This window comes from Dreissena polymorpha, chromosome 11 (assembly GCF_020536995.1).
Source record: "Dreissena polymorpha isolate Duluth1 chromosome 11, UMN_Dpol_1.0, whole genome shotgun sequence".
Lineage (NCBI taxonomy): Eukaryota > Metazoa > Mollusca > Bivalvia > Myida > Dreissenidae > Dreissena > Dreissena polymorpha.
The window spans coordinates 16,983,109-17,001,546 of record NC_068365.1 but is presented as its reverse complement, the minus strand read 5'-3'; the positions used below and the strand labels follow the sequence as shown (position 1 = coordinate 17,001,546).

The 18,438-nt window shown below is 37.1% G+C and overlaps 1 protein-coding gene and 1 non-coding gene across 3 annotated transcripts in view; one reads left to right on the top strand and one right to left on the bottom strand.

Annotated features, from left to right (window-relative positions):
• Positions 1–872: 872 nt before the first annotated feature.
• Positions 873–983, bottom strand: Trnai-uau (transfer RNA isoleucine (anticodon UAU)). Its single transcript has 2 exons — positions 946–983; positions 873–908 (listed from the first exon to the last, which is right to left on the bottom strand). It is a non-coding gene; the product is annotated as a tRNA-Ile (tRNA).
• A 104-nt stretch (positions 984–1,087) lies between these two features.
• LOC127851020 (TATA element modulatory factor-like) overlaps positions 1,088–18,438 on the top strand; it is a 70,050-nt gene continuing 52,699 nt past the window's right edge. Inside the window, exons 1-6 of one of the 2 annotated variants that reach the window (XM_052384454.1) lie at positions 1,088–1,248; positions 3,987–4,130; positions 4,886–6,624; positions 8,053–8,245; positions 10,561–10,637; positions 14,177–14,302. In XM_052384454.1, the coding sequence (XP_052240414.1) occupies positions 1,194–1,248; positions 3,987–4,130; positions 4,886–6,624; positions 8,053–8,245; positions 10,561–10,637; positions 14,177–14,302 (2,334 nt within the window). In that variant the 5' untranslated portion in view covers positions 1,088–1,193. Of the gene's footprint in view, positions 1,249–3,986; positions 4,131–4,885; positions 6,637–8,052; positions 8,246–10,560; positions 10,638–14,176; positions 14,303–18,438 lie in introns of both variants that reach the window. The other variant, XM_052384453.1, reaches the window with a different exon arrangement.

Genomic DNA, 18,438 nt, shown 5'->3' with positions numbered 1-18,438 from the left:
CGTAGTCATTCGTAGCCGATTGAATCGTAGCGCATTCGTAGCTCTGATTTGTGACAGTGTGACCGAGGCATTAAGAAAGACGGACTCATATACGCATCATTGTCCCCAGGAGTTTAAATAGTTGGGATATATTATACTGGAATGCAGTTTGGTTGGGATCTAGAAGATTCGGTTTGAGTAAACTAAGTTGGCATCCCTGAAAATTACCTGTTTAAACCAATAAGGCATTTTGATCCGCTTTATTCGAAAAAAAAACTTATGTCAAAAGCGGTCAGCCTAGGTCGAACCAAGTCTTCGCAGTATGGTATGGAGAACTGTGCAAATGCTGGCCACATATGTAATAAGACATGTTTTCGCATGTGGCGACTAGTATAAAGATCGCCAAATCGTTTTCGCGTTACTTAGGTACAATTTATGTGGCAACGTTTACATACTAGTGCAAGCGCAGGAGATGACGCTAATATGAAGCTTAGTGACAATTTTAATGTCATTGTCGTTAATTGAATTGACAACAGACTGCATCTGTTTACGATAAGAGCAATTAACAGGACCGTAAATCACGGGCACCATCTCTTGTATAGATGAATTAAAATACGAGGCGATGCTACTTCCGACGTTGCTCTGAGGTACCGGAAGTTTTTAAATACATGTACACGATAATTATACATACTGAGTATATTTTTTTTAACATACTTCGTATTAGTTTCAAAATTGGGCAATGTGGTGCGAATCGGCGAAGATTAGTTCTTCACTAAGTTTACTAAGTTGTGACATGGTGAAGTTTGTAAGAAAAAAAGCAAATTAAAGCAAGACATGTAATTATACCTATTATACTTGTATAATGATGATCATCAGGTTAACAAAAAGTTTACTGCTCCGGGTGAGGATCGAACTCACAGCCTCCGCATATCTTATACCCTTGCAAGCAAGGGGAGGGTACTTGTCTATAAGTACGGCGCGCTAACCGATTGCGCCACCGGAGCAGCCCTGCCACAGTGCAAGCAAATTAAGCATGTAAAAGCGAGGTCCAATACAAGTATTCTAATTGTTCGCCTGTGTATTTACAAGTCGAAATACGAACGGATCCATCAAAACATATTTGGCACATATAACTGAAATTTGAGTTTTCATTGTTTGATTGATGTTTTTAGCTGGTTTAAACAAAATCTACGGTTATATGCGAATGGAACCGCATGAGCGGAAACAAAACGTCAACAAAATGGATGCTGTTTATTTTGCTTGACACAGGTATAAAATGTTGATGTGTTAATTGTGTTATCAATAGCGTCATGTTATTCAATTATTTTAATATTATTCACGAAACGTAATTGTAACGCGGTGTTTTAGTATTTGTATTGAAAGTTGTCGTTTGCTTAATCAGCTGTTATTTTAAGATATGCAATTTCGGTTGATATATTTCGGACATCAATTTATTTAAATGTTTAAAACGGTAGTCGGACTTAGCTGGAACGTTCGTTCATCTACATGAGTATTTGACCGGCATTATTTGAAGCCTTCTACTCCGGAATGAATTCCAAGTGTTAAATATTTTTTTGCACAGCTGTCTAACCCAGGGTTTCATCTTTATTGACCAAGAGCCAATACAATATTCAAGAAATTTCCCACCAGTAGGCCTATCTATCTATCTATATATACTGCTAGTCGCCAACAATTAGCATTACAAGCAGGTGCGTGTCAGTGCTAGGAAATTAAGGAAGAAGTGTATAGGAGATAAAAGTAATACATAATGTATTTGTGAGACATAGAAACAAAGGTGATAGTGTTAGTTAAAAGAAGGAATATACAGATAAAAGGTTAAAAACAGCCAACCTGCTTAGAAACTGTGGTCTAGTTTGGTCACCCCCAGCCTAAACTGGTCCAGGGTAGGTGCCTGTACAATATTGGCTGGTAGAGAGTTCCATAGGACAATAGTGGCTGGATAGAAGGAGAATTTATAGTAGTTGCTTGGAGTAGGGATTTGTCTGAATGAAAGAGGGTGCAAATGTCTAGTGAGCCGGGTCGGAGGAGTGACATAGGGAGGCATTGGTACAGCAACCAGTCCGTGGACAATTTTATAGAACATCAGTAGCCGGGAGTCATACCTTCTGTTCTCAAGTGAACGCCACCCTAATTTGTCTAGCATGTGTGTGACACTGTTGTGATATGAGTAATCATTTGTAACCCATCGAGCGGCCCTGCGTTGGACCATCTCGATCTTGTTTATGTTGTGTTGTGTGTGTGGGCTCCACACTGAGCTACTATACTCAAGTTGTGGGCGGACCAGGGTTTTGAAGGCAAATTCTCTAATGCGTGGGTGTTTTATGGGAATGTTTCGTTTGATGAAGTTTAGTGTTTGACTGGCTGTTGCAGTAACCTGGTTTATGTGTTTATTCCAGCTGAGGTCAGATGTGATGCTAACACCCAAGTATTTAGCATCACTAACTGTTTCTAGAATATGACCGTGGAGTGTGTAAGTGGATTTGTAGGGACGTTTTGACCTGGTGATGTTCATAACCGTACACTTGGAAGGATTAAATTCCATATCCCAAGTGTGTTCCCATTTTTGTAGCCGATCTAGATCTTCTTGCAGGGTATTTTGTTCAGTGGGATTGTTGACCGTGATGTAGACAGCAGTGTCATCAGCAAATAACCGGACCTGTGACACTATGTTTTCTGGCAGATCGTTTATGTAGAGCAAGAAGAGGAGAGGGCCGAGAACAGAGCCCTGGGGGACACCTGATGTGACTGGAACCTCGTCTGAATTGTCACCATTTACCAAGACAGACTGAAGTCGACCTATAAGGAAAGATTTGACCCATTGTAATGTGCTATCTTGGATGCTGTGTTGGTGCAGTTTGTAGAGTAACTTCATGTGATTGACCTTGTCGAACGCTTTCGAGAAATCCAGGAGTATTAGATCTGTTTGTTGACCATGAATAAGGTTCCTGGATAAGTCCTCTACAAGTCCTATGAGCTGTGTTTCGCATGACAGTTTTGACCTAAAGCCATGCTGGAGATGGAAAAGAATGTTGTTGACCTGGAAGTGTTTGGTGATGTTTGAGGCGACGATATGTTCCATGACTTTGCAAAATATGTTCCATGACTTTGCCTGATTGATTAATTGGAATCTTCACATATGTCAAAAATAAGTGTTAAATAAATGTGAAACAGGGCTCTCGAAAACCCTTAATCAAGCTTATGGTTTAGCATAACTTTGACAAATGACAATTATCGGAAACCTTGAGAGTCCCCAGGAAGCACCCTTTTGCATAACTGCCGGTTCTTCAAGTGAATTCATTTACAAACAATACAAGTAAAGCAACCTCCTATTTAAATTTGAGTTAACACAATTTATTTCCTAACACCTGTTTAAAATCTAATGAATCCAATCCAGATAAATGTCTGATATATATAGTTTTCTCACATCACATTCTCTATGGAACTAATTCATTAATGCTGTATCTTCCAGTAACGTAGTATTTATAAGTGCAATTTGAAGTGGCCACTTGCTGAATGCTGATGTGTTACAAATTTACAGTTTTAACATCCTAGAAACTGGCCCCAACTCGGCATTCACATCAAAGACCTTTGGTGTCTGCCGAGTGCATTGACAGCTTGCAGTTTTTTTAGGCATAGGTTTTATTGATGTCATCCGGCTACACTGTTGTCATTGTCAATGACTGGTGTTTTTAACTGTTTTTTGTTGTTTCTGGACTCCTGGAAAATTATAATATGAAAACTGGTTGACAGTATTTGTTGTTTTTAAGTAGAAAGTACACAATGTCTTGCAAATTTCATAAGTGAAACTGTCAAATTGTTAAACTGCAAGTGCCTTAGTATTAGAGATGTTTACTGCTTTAGTAACTTGAATTAAGATGAATTATCTCGTCAAATATGTTACTAAGCTGTGTAGAAAGTCTAAGAAATGTAATCATAAGTTATTTTGTGTAAATGATTTCTCCCACTCAACTTTAATATTCTTTCAGTTGTATGGGTTAACACTGAAAGAGAACAAGCCATGAGTTGGTGGAACGCATCCAATTTTACTGATCTAGCTTCCAAGGCATTGAAGAATGCCCAGAAAAAAATAGACAAGGCCTTGGACATTGATGGTTCCCCTGAATCTGAAGGTATTTTTCTTATTTAACTATTTTTGAAGGATCACTATGCAGTGCTTTCCACAGGAATCTTTTTAGACACCCCGGGGCCTTAAAGGGGGGGAGGTAGGGAGAGTAGCCCCTCTGTTGGTTAATATTTTTTACATTTATTTATGACATTATTTGGTGCGTTATGACACTTAAAAAAAAGCTATAAACTATCTCATGAATACACATAATCCCAACTCAATCTATTCCCCACTGCATTTAGGCGGGCTAAAGTTGGGTAAAGAGATACATGTAATTGACAGAGGATCATAAATTGGGTCTAATAATATTCGGCAAAGTCGATAACGATTTGATCTTAAAAATGACTATTTGCAGTGATTTATCACAAATCTGTAAATTTCAAACGCCCCGCTGACTCTGATTTCGAAATTCAAGCACCCCAGCGAAGGGCCATTAAATTACCTGTGGAAAGTACTGCTATGTCATAGTGAGGTAACTGGGCAGCCAGTGTGGTAATCAAACCCAGGATTTATCTTTTGTATGGCAAGTGTTTGATTAAATGAGAGATTATGCAGTGGCCTAGTAAGTATTTAAGAAAGTGAAAATAAGGAGTTCAAATTTATGTGAAGAAAAACTATGATAGTGTGAATTAAACAAAAAGTTTAAACTTATTTTAAGATGCCTGTCATATTTATTGGTATTTTTTAAATTTGTTTTCATGATACACTTACAAATCGAAGACATTTATAACCATAACAATGGTAATCTATTTCAACCAGATGGCAAGAAGAAAAGTGAGAAAACTGGAGGGGATTTCTGGAGCAGCTGGGGCACTGAGGGGCAATCAGAAGAAGGGAAAAGTGCTTGGTCCCTTCCCTGGGGGTTAGGGGCTGAAGGAGGGGCTAATACGAAAGAAGAATCACTGGTAAAAGAGAAATCAGCAGAAGAGATCAAGTCAGAGGTTTTGAAAGCAGCTAAGGAAAAAGCTAAAGCAAAATCAAAATTGTTTCCAAAGAAGGATAGAGACAAGAAAGCTAGTGAAGCAGATGATGATAGTGCATCTGTTTCTGGGAGTGAAAAAGGTGAAAATGCTGAAGGTGTTGAACATAGTTTAGGCAGTGATTTGGCAGAGATTAAATGTGCAGAGAAAGAAATAAACATTGGGACAATCAGCAAAAATGTTTTGGAGAGAACAGATAAGGAATCTTTGATCTCTGGTGATTCTAAATGTGTTAGTGTATTGTTAGAGGGTAGTGCTGAAAAAACAGTTGATGTTGAGCTGTCGGGAATAACTTCTATAGATGCTAGTGGCTTTCAAGAAATAAATGAAGAAGAGGCGGAGATTTCTTCAGTTTTTATGGAGGAAAACATTCAACCTTTTCGCAAAGAATCTGAAACCTTATTACCAGCTGGTGACATAACAGAAGCCTCAACTCAACAGTTGACAAAAAGTCAATCAACTTTGTATGAAAAGACTTTAGAAAACTTTTATAAAGACACAGAGGATAATGAAACCATATTAAATGAGCCAGTTCCAGATGCTAAGAAAAAAGAAAATTCTGGTTTTAAAGAATTTAATGAAACTGAAGCACTGTTGAATGAGTCTTTAGTCAGTAATGTTCCAACAGAAGTCTCTGATGAAACGGTTCTGGAAAATGATAAAGACACACTTGGTGCTGATATTTCCACTTCTGTGGAGTTTGTGAATAAGACTGATGTTTCTGAAGAATCATCTGCAAGTGAACCAGAACTGCTTGATGCAGATAAGGCATTATCAAGTGAAGTGTGCGCTGATGTGGAAACTGAAATTTTGATTTCTGACCAGACTTACCACAATACAAGAATTGTAAGAGATGATCAGGTAACAGAGTCAGATTTATTTGATATCACAAATGAAAGTTATCATGAAAATGTTGAAGATGTCAGTGTTTATTCTGAAGGTGATAAAACAAATGTCAAACAAGATTTATTTGTTAAAAGTGAGTCATGTCCACAGTTTCAAACCACTGAGTCAGACCCAAATGTTGCAAAACTTGATTCCAGTGTAGAAACATGTACGTCTGAAGAAACCTTGATAGATCTGAGTGCCAATCTAGGTTATGGAGATGAAAAATCTAGCGCAATGACAAGCTCTATAAGTGAGGATAAACCTGAAACTGTTGACAAAATGGAATGTGTTGAACTTACAAAAGCTTCAACTCATTTGGATAAAAGTATTGATGATGATAATGTTGAGGACATGGCTGACGTAAGCGTGAGAAGTGACAATTCTACTGATTCAGAGAAAGGCAGTGAAAAGGCTGAACTCTCGCCAGCCCATTCCTTTGTGAAGTGCATGATAGATGATGGACTGGATGATGGCAAATTGGATGATAACAGTGACAGTCATTCCACAGAGAAATCAGAAGGGTCCAGGAGTATTTATAGTAATCATGAATCTGGGGATGAAATCGACACCACTACTTCCTCGGATATTGAAATCATCTCAATGCCTACACCTAATGGGGAAAACAGACAGGTAAAAACATTGGTAATGAATTGTTCAGTTTTGTATTTTGTATAAAATTACGTCAAATAACAGTGGTTACATCATTTAACACAAAAACGAAGAGAGATAGACCATGCTATTTCTAATATACTGATTTAAAGGCTTAAATTTAAAAGCACAGTTTCAATCGTTATATCGGTAATGAAATACCGTTGACATGTAAGGTTGTGAGTTGTAATCTGAGAGATGTATGTTTGCTCTGTGCGAGTAGATTTAGGTTCCTCTTTTTCCAGGTTACCATAGTAGGAGAGATAGTTTCCCATCTGGGCAACCTACCTAAAAAAGTTAGTTTCCATCCTTGTACTCCCTAAGTTTTAAACAACCCTGGAACTGAAACGAGATACCCTTTGACTCGAAAGTCTGTAATACCTAACAGCTAAGTAGACAAGCAAAAAAAAAAGAAAAACAGTATTATAAAGTAGTGAAAAAGGCTGATGTAAACAATATATATGTTTCGTATTTTATTTTTATGTCCCCCACTATAGTAGACTAGTGGGGGACATATTGTTTTTGCCCTGTCTGTTGGTTGGTTGGTTGGTTGGTCTGTCTGTCTGTCTGTCTGTCTGTTTGCGCCAACTTTAACATTTGCAATAACTTTTGCAATATTGAAGATAGCAACTTGATATTTGGCATGCATATGTATCTCATGGAGCTGCACATTTTGAGTTGAGAAAGCTCAAGGTCAAGGTCATCTTTCAAGGTCAAAGTTCAAATATATGGGTCAAAATCGCTAATTTAATGTACACTTTTGCAGTATTTCAATATTCAAGATAGCAACTTGATATTTGGCATGCATGTGTATCTCATGGAGCTGCACATTTTGAGTGGTGAAAGGTCAAGGTCATCCTTCAAGATCAGAGGTCAAACATATGTGGCCAAAATCGCTCATTTTATGAGTACTTTTGCAATATTGAAGATAGCAACTTGATATTTGGCATGCATGTGTATCTCATGGAGCTGCACATTTTTAGTGGTGAAAGGTCAAGGTCAAGGTCATCCTTCAAGGTCAGAGGTCAAATATATGTGGCCCAAATTGCTTATTTTATAAATACTTTTGCAATATTGAATATAGCAACTTGATATTTGGCATGCATATGCATCTCATGGAGCTGCACATTATGAGTGGTGAAAGGTCAAGGTCATCCTTCAAGGTCAGAGGTCAAATATATGTGGCCCAAATCGCTTATTTTATGAATACTTTTGCAATATTGAAGATAGCAACTTGATATTTGGCATGCATGTGTATCTCATGGAGCTGCATATTTTAAGTGGTGAAAGGTCAAGGTCAAGGTCATCCTTCACAAGGTCAAGGTCATCCTTCAAGGTCAAACATCATATAGGGGGACATTGTGTTTCACAAACACATCTTGTTTTAATTCTGTCTCAAATTTCCTCCAGGTTTCCCCCCTGGACCCGATCCCTTTTAGGATTGCCCTGCAGAAGACTAGCTGGCGAGGCAGTCCCACTCACAGACGGACGGACAGCTCTGACTCTAGCAATGCTAGCAAGGACAGCAACGAGTTGAGTCCGAGTAGAGACTGTCTTGAGTATCCAGAGTACCACCAAAAGACTCATGTGGAATGTACAGAAGGTAAGCTCATTGGGGATATTAGGCTCGTTATGGGTCAACTAGAATTATCATAATGCTCATCAGGGAAGACACTTTCACTTTTATGGAAATTTAAATTTGAAGATTGAATGCTCTTGATCTAATCCCCCCCCCCCCAAAGGAGGGCATATAGTGATCGGACCGTCCGTCCGTCTGTCTGTCTGTCTTTTCGTCACACTTTGCATTTAGGATTCGCATTTAGGTTTCGAAAAATGCTTATATTTTCTATGTCCCTTCAGCTAGCTACTTGATGTTTGGCATGCATGTGTATCGCATGGAGCTGCACATTTTGAGTGATGAAAGGTCAAGGTCATCCTTCAAGGTCAAAGGTCAAATATATGGCTTCAAAGTGGCGCAAATAGGGGCATTGTGTGTCTGACAAACACATCTCTTGTTTTTCCTTCTTTGAGACCCTCTTAAATTATATAAGTAAACCTGATCAAGTGTAGAAAATAGAATAATTAAATTATCTGTTGCCTTGAATTGGTTTAAAAAAAAGTAAGTTATGTTAAATTGATTATTTAAGACTTTCCTTATTTTCCCCAAAATCTGGTGTATCACGCGATTTTTTCCCCTAAAAAAAGGCCCTTTCCCTAAAATCAGATATAAACTCCTGATGCATCAAGACATGATTTCCCAGAAGGATGCTCAAGTAATGGTTATTATTCATCATATGGTAAATAATTATGTATGGTTGCATATTTAATAATTTAATTAATTGACCTTATATAAAATACAGTACAGCCAACGCGGAACAAACATAATCCTCTGTCCTGCCACTGCCAGAACATAAGTACTCTGCGGCCGCGTCATGTGTTAACGGTTGTATCGCCGAGGCACCAATCTGCGCAACAACGCCGAGTCTGTATTAACCTCGCGTACTTTCGCGGCATAAATCGGCCGTGTACGTACACAGCGGATCGAGTGCAAAGATATACTCCTACACGTACATTTGTGTAGCATCGAAACGTAGATTTACGCTACTTTCATAGCTATTATTTTCACGTTTTTATAAGCGGATATGATTTTTACATGATGCTGTACAGACTATTTATATATTATCACATCCTCGAATATATTCAACACGTTATGGGCCTTAACAAGTTATCCTTGAATTAATCACAAACAACTGTAATTGTTTCGTTCGATACTCACAAATGAGCATTATTCAATTTGTAATCCGAAACACGCTTCCAAATTTTAATGCTAACGCGACATTAACAATTAAATTCTACCGTCAAATAAACAGTGCTTAATCCTTTGTCTCAATAAAAATTGAGCGAAAATTATTCAGACATGTTGATCGTCGAATGAAAAGTGTGGGTGTATTATGTGTTGTATAAAAACATGAACATCACGTTAGGCGATTTATGCATGTTCAGTGGAAAAAAAACCCGCCTCGATAGGACATTAAATTAATTATGATTTTGAATATTATTATAATTGTTCTTTTAAAATTTATTGACTAACTAATAATTTTTAAAAGATTTTTATTTTATGATGCGCACCGATTCGGCGTCATATGCGCGGATCACGGCTTGCCTCGGCGGACAGATGGGAAGCATCGCGGCGAAATGCGATGTGCCGCCGTATACTGACACGGCTTCAACAGCCGACTCAGCATCGACTCGTTGCGCCTTGACGCTGCGGATCGCAAAATATGTTTGTTCCGCGTTGGCTGTACTTTACTTAGACAAACTTACATGGCTTTTTTTTCTTGATTTGTGTAATTGGCCTGGCCTTCCATTTTTGTGCAAAAAATATTGACAAGACTGAAAAAGGGGAAAAGATTCCCCAAAGTTTTAAAGAAAGTATCTCAGTGGAAGGGCCTTTCTCTTGGGGGAAGGGGCCTATATATGCCCTTGCTAAAAAACACACACACTGAACTTGACATTGAGACCACGCAGCATGTATTTTGCACAATGATTATTTTGTGGGGTATAAGTTTTGTATTATTAAGCACAATGGAAATAAGTGAATAATTAAGTAAATAATTGTGTTGACAGACATTTTATTTATTTTTTCAATATAAATTGAGTCATGTTCTGAGAAAACTGGGCTTAATGCATGTACGTAAAGTGTCATCCCAGATTTGTCTGTGCAGTCCGCACAGGCTAATCAGGGACGACACTTTCCGCTTTTATGGCATTTTTAGTTTTAAGGAAGTCCCTCCTTACCGAAAATCACATTTAGGCGGAAAGTGTTGTTCCTGACAGTTTTTTCAGAACGCGACACAATTGTTTATTGCTTCATAGAAGCCCATAAACATTGAGTTTAACATTTGCCTTCATATCCAGGAGCAAGGTTGAGGTCAGATTTACCTGCCCTTGATGAGGAGGATGACAACCCTTACAGCTCACAGAGATTACTTAAGGTTAGATTTATTGGTCTTAATACTCCAGAAGGAAGGAGTTAAGGGTCTTGAACTTTATCCTGAAGCAGTAACAATAGCCTAAATTAGCATCTGCCTTTATTTATATCATTACTCAGAAATAATTAAAACTTGACAGGAGTTTTGAAAATTGTAGCAATTTTGAATTTTTAAAAACTTATCTTAAAAATGGTGTTTTGTTGAACATATGCTTGAAATTTATTCTATGCAGTGTAACATTATACTTGCTTTACATTTCTTGTTTCTTACACTTTTCTGAACAGCAGTTTTTCTCAATCTATTATAATTTAAAAAAATCAATGACTTCCATAGGGATGATTTTATTAATGAGTTTAATTAAGTGAACAAAACTGGTACAGTTGCTTATATATTATAGTAGTTTTTTGTGGGGTCTGAATTTTACCACTGGAGCCTTTGCTGGCAATATTCTGTGTTATATGTTCTTTGTCTAACAGATTAATTTGTACATATGGCGAGTGTTTTTAGCTCACCTGTCACAAAGTAACATGGTGAGCTTATGTGACCGTGTGATGTCCGGTGTCCGTATGTGCGTGTGTGCGTGCGTGTGTCCGTCAACAATTTGTTTGTGTAGACAGTAGAGGTCACAGTTTTCATCCTATCTTTATGAAATGTTTATATTGATGGAATCTGGGTTGGGATTGTATTTGGGTCATCTGGGTTCAGAAACTAGGTCACTAGGTAAAAAACTAGGTCAAATAATAGAAAAACCTTGTGTAGACAATAGAGGTCGCAGTTTTCATCCAATCTTTATGAAATGTGGTCAGAATGTTTATTTTAATGAAATCTGGGTTGGGATTGTATTTGGATCATCTGGGGTCAAAAACTAGGTCACTAGGTCAAAAATTAGGTCAAATAATAGAAAAACCTTGTGTAGACAGTAGAGATCACAGTTTTCATCCAATCTTTATGAAATTTGGTCAGAATGTTTATCTTGATGAAATTTGGGTTGGGATTGTATTTGGATCATCTTGGGTCAAAACCTAGGTCACTAGGTCAAAAACTAGGTCAAATAATAGAAAAACCTTGTGTAGACAATAGAGGTTGCAGTTTTCATCCAATCTTTATGAAATTTGGTCAGAATGTTTATCTTGATGAAATCTGGGTTGGGATTGTATTTGGATCATCTGAGGTTCAAAACTAGGTCACAAGGTCAAATAATAGAAAAAACGTCAACAATTTGTTTGTGTAGACGGAAGAGGTCAAAGTTTTCATCCAATCTTTATGAAATTTGGTCAGAATGTTTATCTTGATGAAATCTGGGTTGGGGTTGTATTTGGGTCATCTGGGGTCAAAAATTAGGTCACTAGGTCAAAAACTATTTCACTAGGTCAAAAACTAGGTCAATAGGTCAAATAATAGAAAAACCTTGTAGAGACAATAGAGGTCACATTTTTCATCCAATCTTAATGAAATTTGGTTAGAATGCTTATCTTGATGAAATCTGGGTTGGAATTGTATTTGGGTCATCTGGGGTCAAAAACTAGGTCACTAGGTCAAATAATAGAAAAACCTTGTGAAGACAATAGAGGTCACAGTTTTTCATCCAATCTTTATCAAATTTGATCAGAATGTTCATCTTAATGAAATCTGGGTTGGGATTGTTTTTGAATCACTTGGGGTCAAAAACTAGGTCACTAGGTCAAATAATAGAAAAACCTTGTGTAGACAATAGAGGTCACAGTTTTCATCAAATCTTTATGAAATTTGGTCAGAATGTTTATCTTGATGAAATCTGGGTTGGGATTTTATTTGGTTAGTCAGGTGAGCGATTCAGGGCCATCATGGCCCTCTTGTTTTTATATTTATCCCCCCTTCAAAGAAGAGGGGGTATATTGTTTTGCACATGTCAGTCCGTCTGTCCGTCGGTCCATCCACCGAATGGTTTCCGGATGATAACTCAAGAACGCTTATGCCTAGGATCATGAAACTTCATAGGTACATTGATCATGACTCGCAGATGACCCCTATTGATTTTCAGGTCACTAGGTCAAAGGTCACAGTGACTCGAACCAGTAAAATGGTTTCTGAATGATAACTCAAGAACGCTTACGCCTAGGATCTTGAAACTTCATAGGTACATTGATCATGACTCGCAGATGACCCCCATTGATTTTCAGGTCACTAGGTCAAAGAACAAGGTCACAGTGACTCGACACAGTAAAATGTTTTCCGGATGAAAATTCAAGAAAGCTTATGCCTAGGATCATGAAACTTCATAGGTACATTGTTCATGACCGGCAGATGACCCCTATTGATTATCAGGTCACTAGGTCAAAGGTCAAGGTCACAGTGAAAAAAAATGTATTCACACAGTGGCTGCCACTACAACTGACAGTCCATATGGGGGGGGGCTTGCATGTTTTACAAACAGCCCTTGTTCAAAATCAGGTCAGGTATTCGGCCCCATTCCCAAAGGAAAAAAGTATATATGGGACCTGAAAATTCCCAATTTAAGGTTTGAAAAAAATAAAAATTTTTGAACATCTCTCATCCAGTTGAAGCATTTTTTAGCAAAACAACAAGAAGATTAATTTCCCAATTTTAGTCAGAATGCCACACATTTTCCATATCCAAAGGGACTCAGTCCAATTCCCAAAATGGTGAAAAAAACACTGATGTAATGCCAGCTTGTTTTTTTAACTGTTTAGCACTTAACCCAGCATGTGTAACTGTTTTAGTGCAGTTTTCCCATAATTATATCTGGGTACAAAGTCGTCAAATAATTTGTAAAAATTTGTTGTGTATTTTGTTGACACATAAATGTATGTCAAAGTTTTTTAAGTTATACTGTAAGTTGAAGATTTGAAAAATATTTCAGATGAAATATGTCGCATTCTGAGAAAACTGGGCATAATGCATGTGCGGAAAGTGTCGTCCCTCATTAGCCTGTGCAGTCTGCACAGGCTAATGAGGGACGACACTTTCCGCTTTTATAACATTTTTCGTTTTAATGAAGTGTCTTCTTAGCAAATATCCGGTTAAGGCGGAAAGTGTCGTCCCTGATAAGCCTGTGTGGCTTGCACAGGCTTATCTGGGACAACACTTTACGCACATGCATTCTGCCCAGTTTTCTCAGATCACGACTCAAATGTATTCCTGGCTTAATAAAATATGAGCCTCGCTCTGGGAAATTGGGGCTTAATGCATGTGACTTTAGTATTGGCTCAGATTAGCCTGTGTAAGCACAGGCTAATCAGGGATGAGACTTTCTGCCTTAACTGGATTTTGGCCAAGGAAAGATTTCCTTTAATTGAAAAATACTATAAAAGCAGAAAGTGTTGTCCCTGATACGCCTGTGCTTACTTCAAAGGGTAATCTGAGACAATACTGGTTATTTACGCACATGCATTGAATCCAGTTGATCCAGAGCACGTCACATATGGTTGCTTGATCTTGGTTTTAGTTTGTTGAATGTTTGCATGATTTGTGTTCATAACATTTGCTTGTAACATTGCCGCTATTAGGGCACAGTGTGTGATAGTCACTAGTAATGATTTCAGGACGGGGAAAATACTTCAACATCGCATGATACCGATACTGCCACGAGTCAGTCACATGACCTAGCTCAAGAGTCATGTGACCCTAGCAGTCATTTGACCTTTGACCCGCTGCCTGATTTAGAAAAGGTTGGCTAATGTGGGCTCACTGCTTTGGTTTCCTCCCTGCTTATGCATGCTGGCTTCTAGCCATACCATAAAACTGTGTTTTTGAACAATCTACCCAACACCTCTGAACTAAATTGGTTTAGTTTTGTTTAAGTTTAGTTTAAACCTATATTTAATTTAGCTCAATTGCATTGGAAGCCTAAGGCTTATTTGAAACACTCTCGAGTAGAACCTGTAGTACTTGGTGTCTATGGGGGAGATCTAAGAAATCTACCAGGCGGACAACATATCCACTACTCCACGTGACGGTGACCTCTTAATTGGTTTAAATACGAGGTCAGATATTTTATAATGTACTTGTTATCCCTAATAAATACCCTGGTTTAGATTATTAGATTCAGAGAGTTTGTTGTTTTTTAACTTTTCTATCCAAAATGAGGTGAATATGAGCCCTATTCCAATTATAGATAGAAACGACGAAAAATGATTTTGCACATGTAGCTGATAATTGTAAAACAGATATTTTAAAGATAAAAAAGGGGTCATTTAAGCATTTATTTTGTACTCAATGTTTAATGTAGCAAGAATTACACAGTTTTTGTTTGTTTTGTTTTTGTTCTTAAATGGAGGGGTCATTAATTTGGTATTTGAGGGTATTTATTATTCACACTGGGTCTAAAACATGTTGCACTGGTTTATTTACCGGTATACCAAAAATTTTATTTTTCAGTTAAGTTATATATTCTTTATTGCTGGTAATTGATTATGATACAAATATACAAAGACATATTTTAACAAAACTTGTTTTGTAATATATTTTAACTTTACGGTCTTTAAAGGTTTCTAAGTGCTAATGCGCAATGGATTTGATGGGACAAATCTTTTAATTTAGGCATACTATTGCAATTAACAATATTCAGACAAACAACGTTCATACATATATTTTGTTGATTATAAAACACAAGCTTGTAAAGACTACTATATCAGAATAAAATACAGTTTAAGAAAATAATAGTAAAATATTTTTTGCTGCATCAATAATTTTTTTTTTCAACAATGATAAGAAATTACACAATATGGAATTTTTCAACAAATATCGCTAAACTAGACAAAATACAGTTAAATGCATCATCTTAAAGTGAGAGATAATAAATATATGTTTTTGATGTTTTGTATGTGTACATATCGCAAGCAATTTAATTATAACATCAGCAATCAATATATATTTAACAAAAAATGAGTATAACTTTATGCCAAAAGTAGTATTTATTTTTAGCTCATCTATTTTTTGAAAAAAAATTATGAGCTGCTGTCATCACCTTGGCGTCGGCGTCCGGTAAAGTTTTGCGTTTAGGTCCACTTTTATCATAAAGTATCAATGCTATTGCATTCAAACTTGGTACACTTACTTACTATCATTAGGGGACTTGGCAGGCAAAGTTAGATAACTCTGGCTTGCATTTTGACAGAATTATGTGCCCTTTTTATACTTAAAAAATTGAAATTTTGGTAAAGTTTTGTGTTTAGGTCCATTTTATTCCTGAAGTATCAAAGCTTTTGCTTTCATACTTTCAACACTTACTAACTATCATGTGGGGATTGTGCAGGCAAAGTTATGTGACTCTGACTGGCATTTTGACAGAATTATGTGCCCTTTTTATACTTAGAAAATTTAAAATTTTGTTAAGTTTTGTGTTTAGGTCCACTTTTTTCTTAAAGTATCAAAGCTACCGTATTGCTTTCATACTTGCATGACTTACTAACTATCATAAGGGGACTGTGCAGGCAAAGTTATGTAACTCTGACTGGCATTTTGACAGAATTTTGGGCCCTTTATACTTGAACATTTGGTTAAGTTTTGTGTTTTGGTCCACATTACCCCTAAAGTATCATAGATATTGCTTTCATACTTGGAACACTCGCAAACTATCATAAGGGGACAGTAAAGGACAAGTTGCATAACTCTGATTGTCATTTTTATGGAATTATGGCCCTTTTTGACTTAGTAACTTTGAATATATGGTTACATTTTGTGTTTAGATCCACTTTACTTCTAAAATATCAAGGCTATTGCTTTTAAACTTCAAATACTTTCATGCTAACATGAGGGTACTGTACCTGGCAAGTTGAATTTTACCTTGACCTTTGAATGACCTTGACTCTCAAGGTCAAATTATTAAATTTTGCACAAATTGCCATAACTTCTTTATTTATGATAAGATTTGATTGATACTTTGACAAAACAACTCTTAAACCCCCCCCCCCCCCCACACCGAATGCCCCCTCAATCCACCCCCATTTTTTTTTTAGCTCACCTGTCAAGAAGTGACATGGTGAGCTTATGTGACCGTGTGATGTCCGGTGTCCGTATGTGTGTGCGTGCCCCCATTATTTTTTTTTAAGCTCACCTGTCAAGAAGTGACATGGTGAGCTTATGTGACCGTGTGATGTCCGGTGTCCGTATGTGTGTGCGTGCGTGTGTCCGTCAACAATTTGTTTGTGTAGACAGTAGAGGTCACAGTTTTCATCCAATCTTTATGAAATTTGGTCAGAATGTTTATCTTGATAAAATCTGGGTTGGGATTGTATTTGGGTTATCTAGGGTCAAAAACTAGGTCACTAGGTCAAAAACTAGGTCACATAATAGGTCAAATAATAGAAAAACCTTGTGTAGACAGTAGAGGTAACAGTTTTCATCCAATCTTTTTGAAATTTAGTCAGAATGTTTATCTTGATAAAATCTGGGTTGGGATTGTATTTGGGTCATCTGGGATCAAAAACTAGGTCACTAGGTCAAAAACTAGGTCAAAAAGTAGAAAAACCTTGTGTAGACAGTAGAGGTCACAGTTTTCATCCAATCTTTATGAAATTTGGTCAGAATGTTTATCTTGATGAAATCTGTGTTGGGATTGTATTTGGGTCATCTGGGGTCAAGAACTAGGTCACTAGGTCAAAAACTAGGTCAAATAATAGAAAAACCTTGTGTAGACAATAGAGGTCGCAGTTTTCATCCAATCTTTATGAAATTTGGTCAGAATGTTAATCTTGATAAAATCTGGGTTGGGATTGTATTTGGGTCATCTGAGGTCAAAAACTAGGTCACTAGGTCAAATAATAGAAAAACCGTCAACAATTTGTTTGTGTAGACAGTAGAGGTCACAGTTTTCATCCAATCTTTATGAAATTTGGTCAGAATGTTTATCTTGATGAAATTTGGGTTGGGATTGTATTTGGGTCGTCTGGGATCAAAAACTAGGTCAATAGGTCAAAAACAAGGTCAAATAATAGAATCACCTTGTATAGACAATAGAGGTCACAGTTTTCATTCATTCTTTATGAAATTTGGTCAGAATGTTTATCTTGATGAAATCTTGTATGGGATTGTATTTGGGTCATCAGGGGTCAAAAACTAGGTCACTAGGTAAAATAATAGAAAAACCTTGTGTAGACAATAGAGGTCACAGTTTTTATCCAATATTTATAAAATTTGATCAGAATGTTTATCTTGATTAAATCTGGGTTGGGATTGTATTTTGGTCACCTGGGGTTAAAAACTAGGTCACTAGGTCAAATAATAGAAAAACCTTGTGCAGACAATAGAAGTCACAGTTTTCATCTTATCTTTATAAAATTTGGTCACAATGTTTATCTTGATGAAATCTGGTTTGGGATTGTATTTGTTTAGTCAGGTGAGCGATTCAGGGCCATCATGGCCCTCTTGTTTAATTAAAGATCATCTAATAAATGACCACCACAACCTCACGCTATACCCCCCCCCCCCCCAACCCCACCTCCAAAAAATAATTTTTATGCTCCCGTTAGGGTGGCATATAGCAGTTGAACTGTCCATCAGTTTGTCGGTCAGTCTGTCCGTCCGTCCGAAAAAAACTTTAACATTGGCCATAACTTTTTCACTTTTGAAGATAGCAACTTGATATTTGGCATGCATATATATCTCATGGAGTTGCACATTTTGAGTGGTGAAAGGTCAAGGTCATCCTTCAAGGTCAAATTTATGGTGTCTGTCCGTCCGAAAACTTTAACATTGGCCATAACTTTTTCAATATTGAAGATAGCAACTTGATATTTGACATGCTTGTGTATCTCATAGAGCTGAACATTTTGAGTGGTAAAAGGTGAAGGTCAAGGTCATCCTT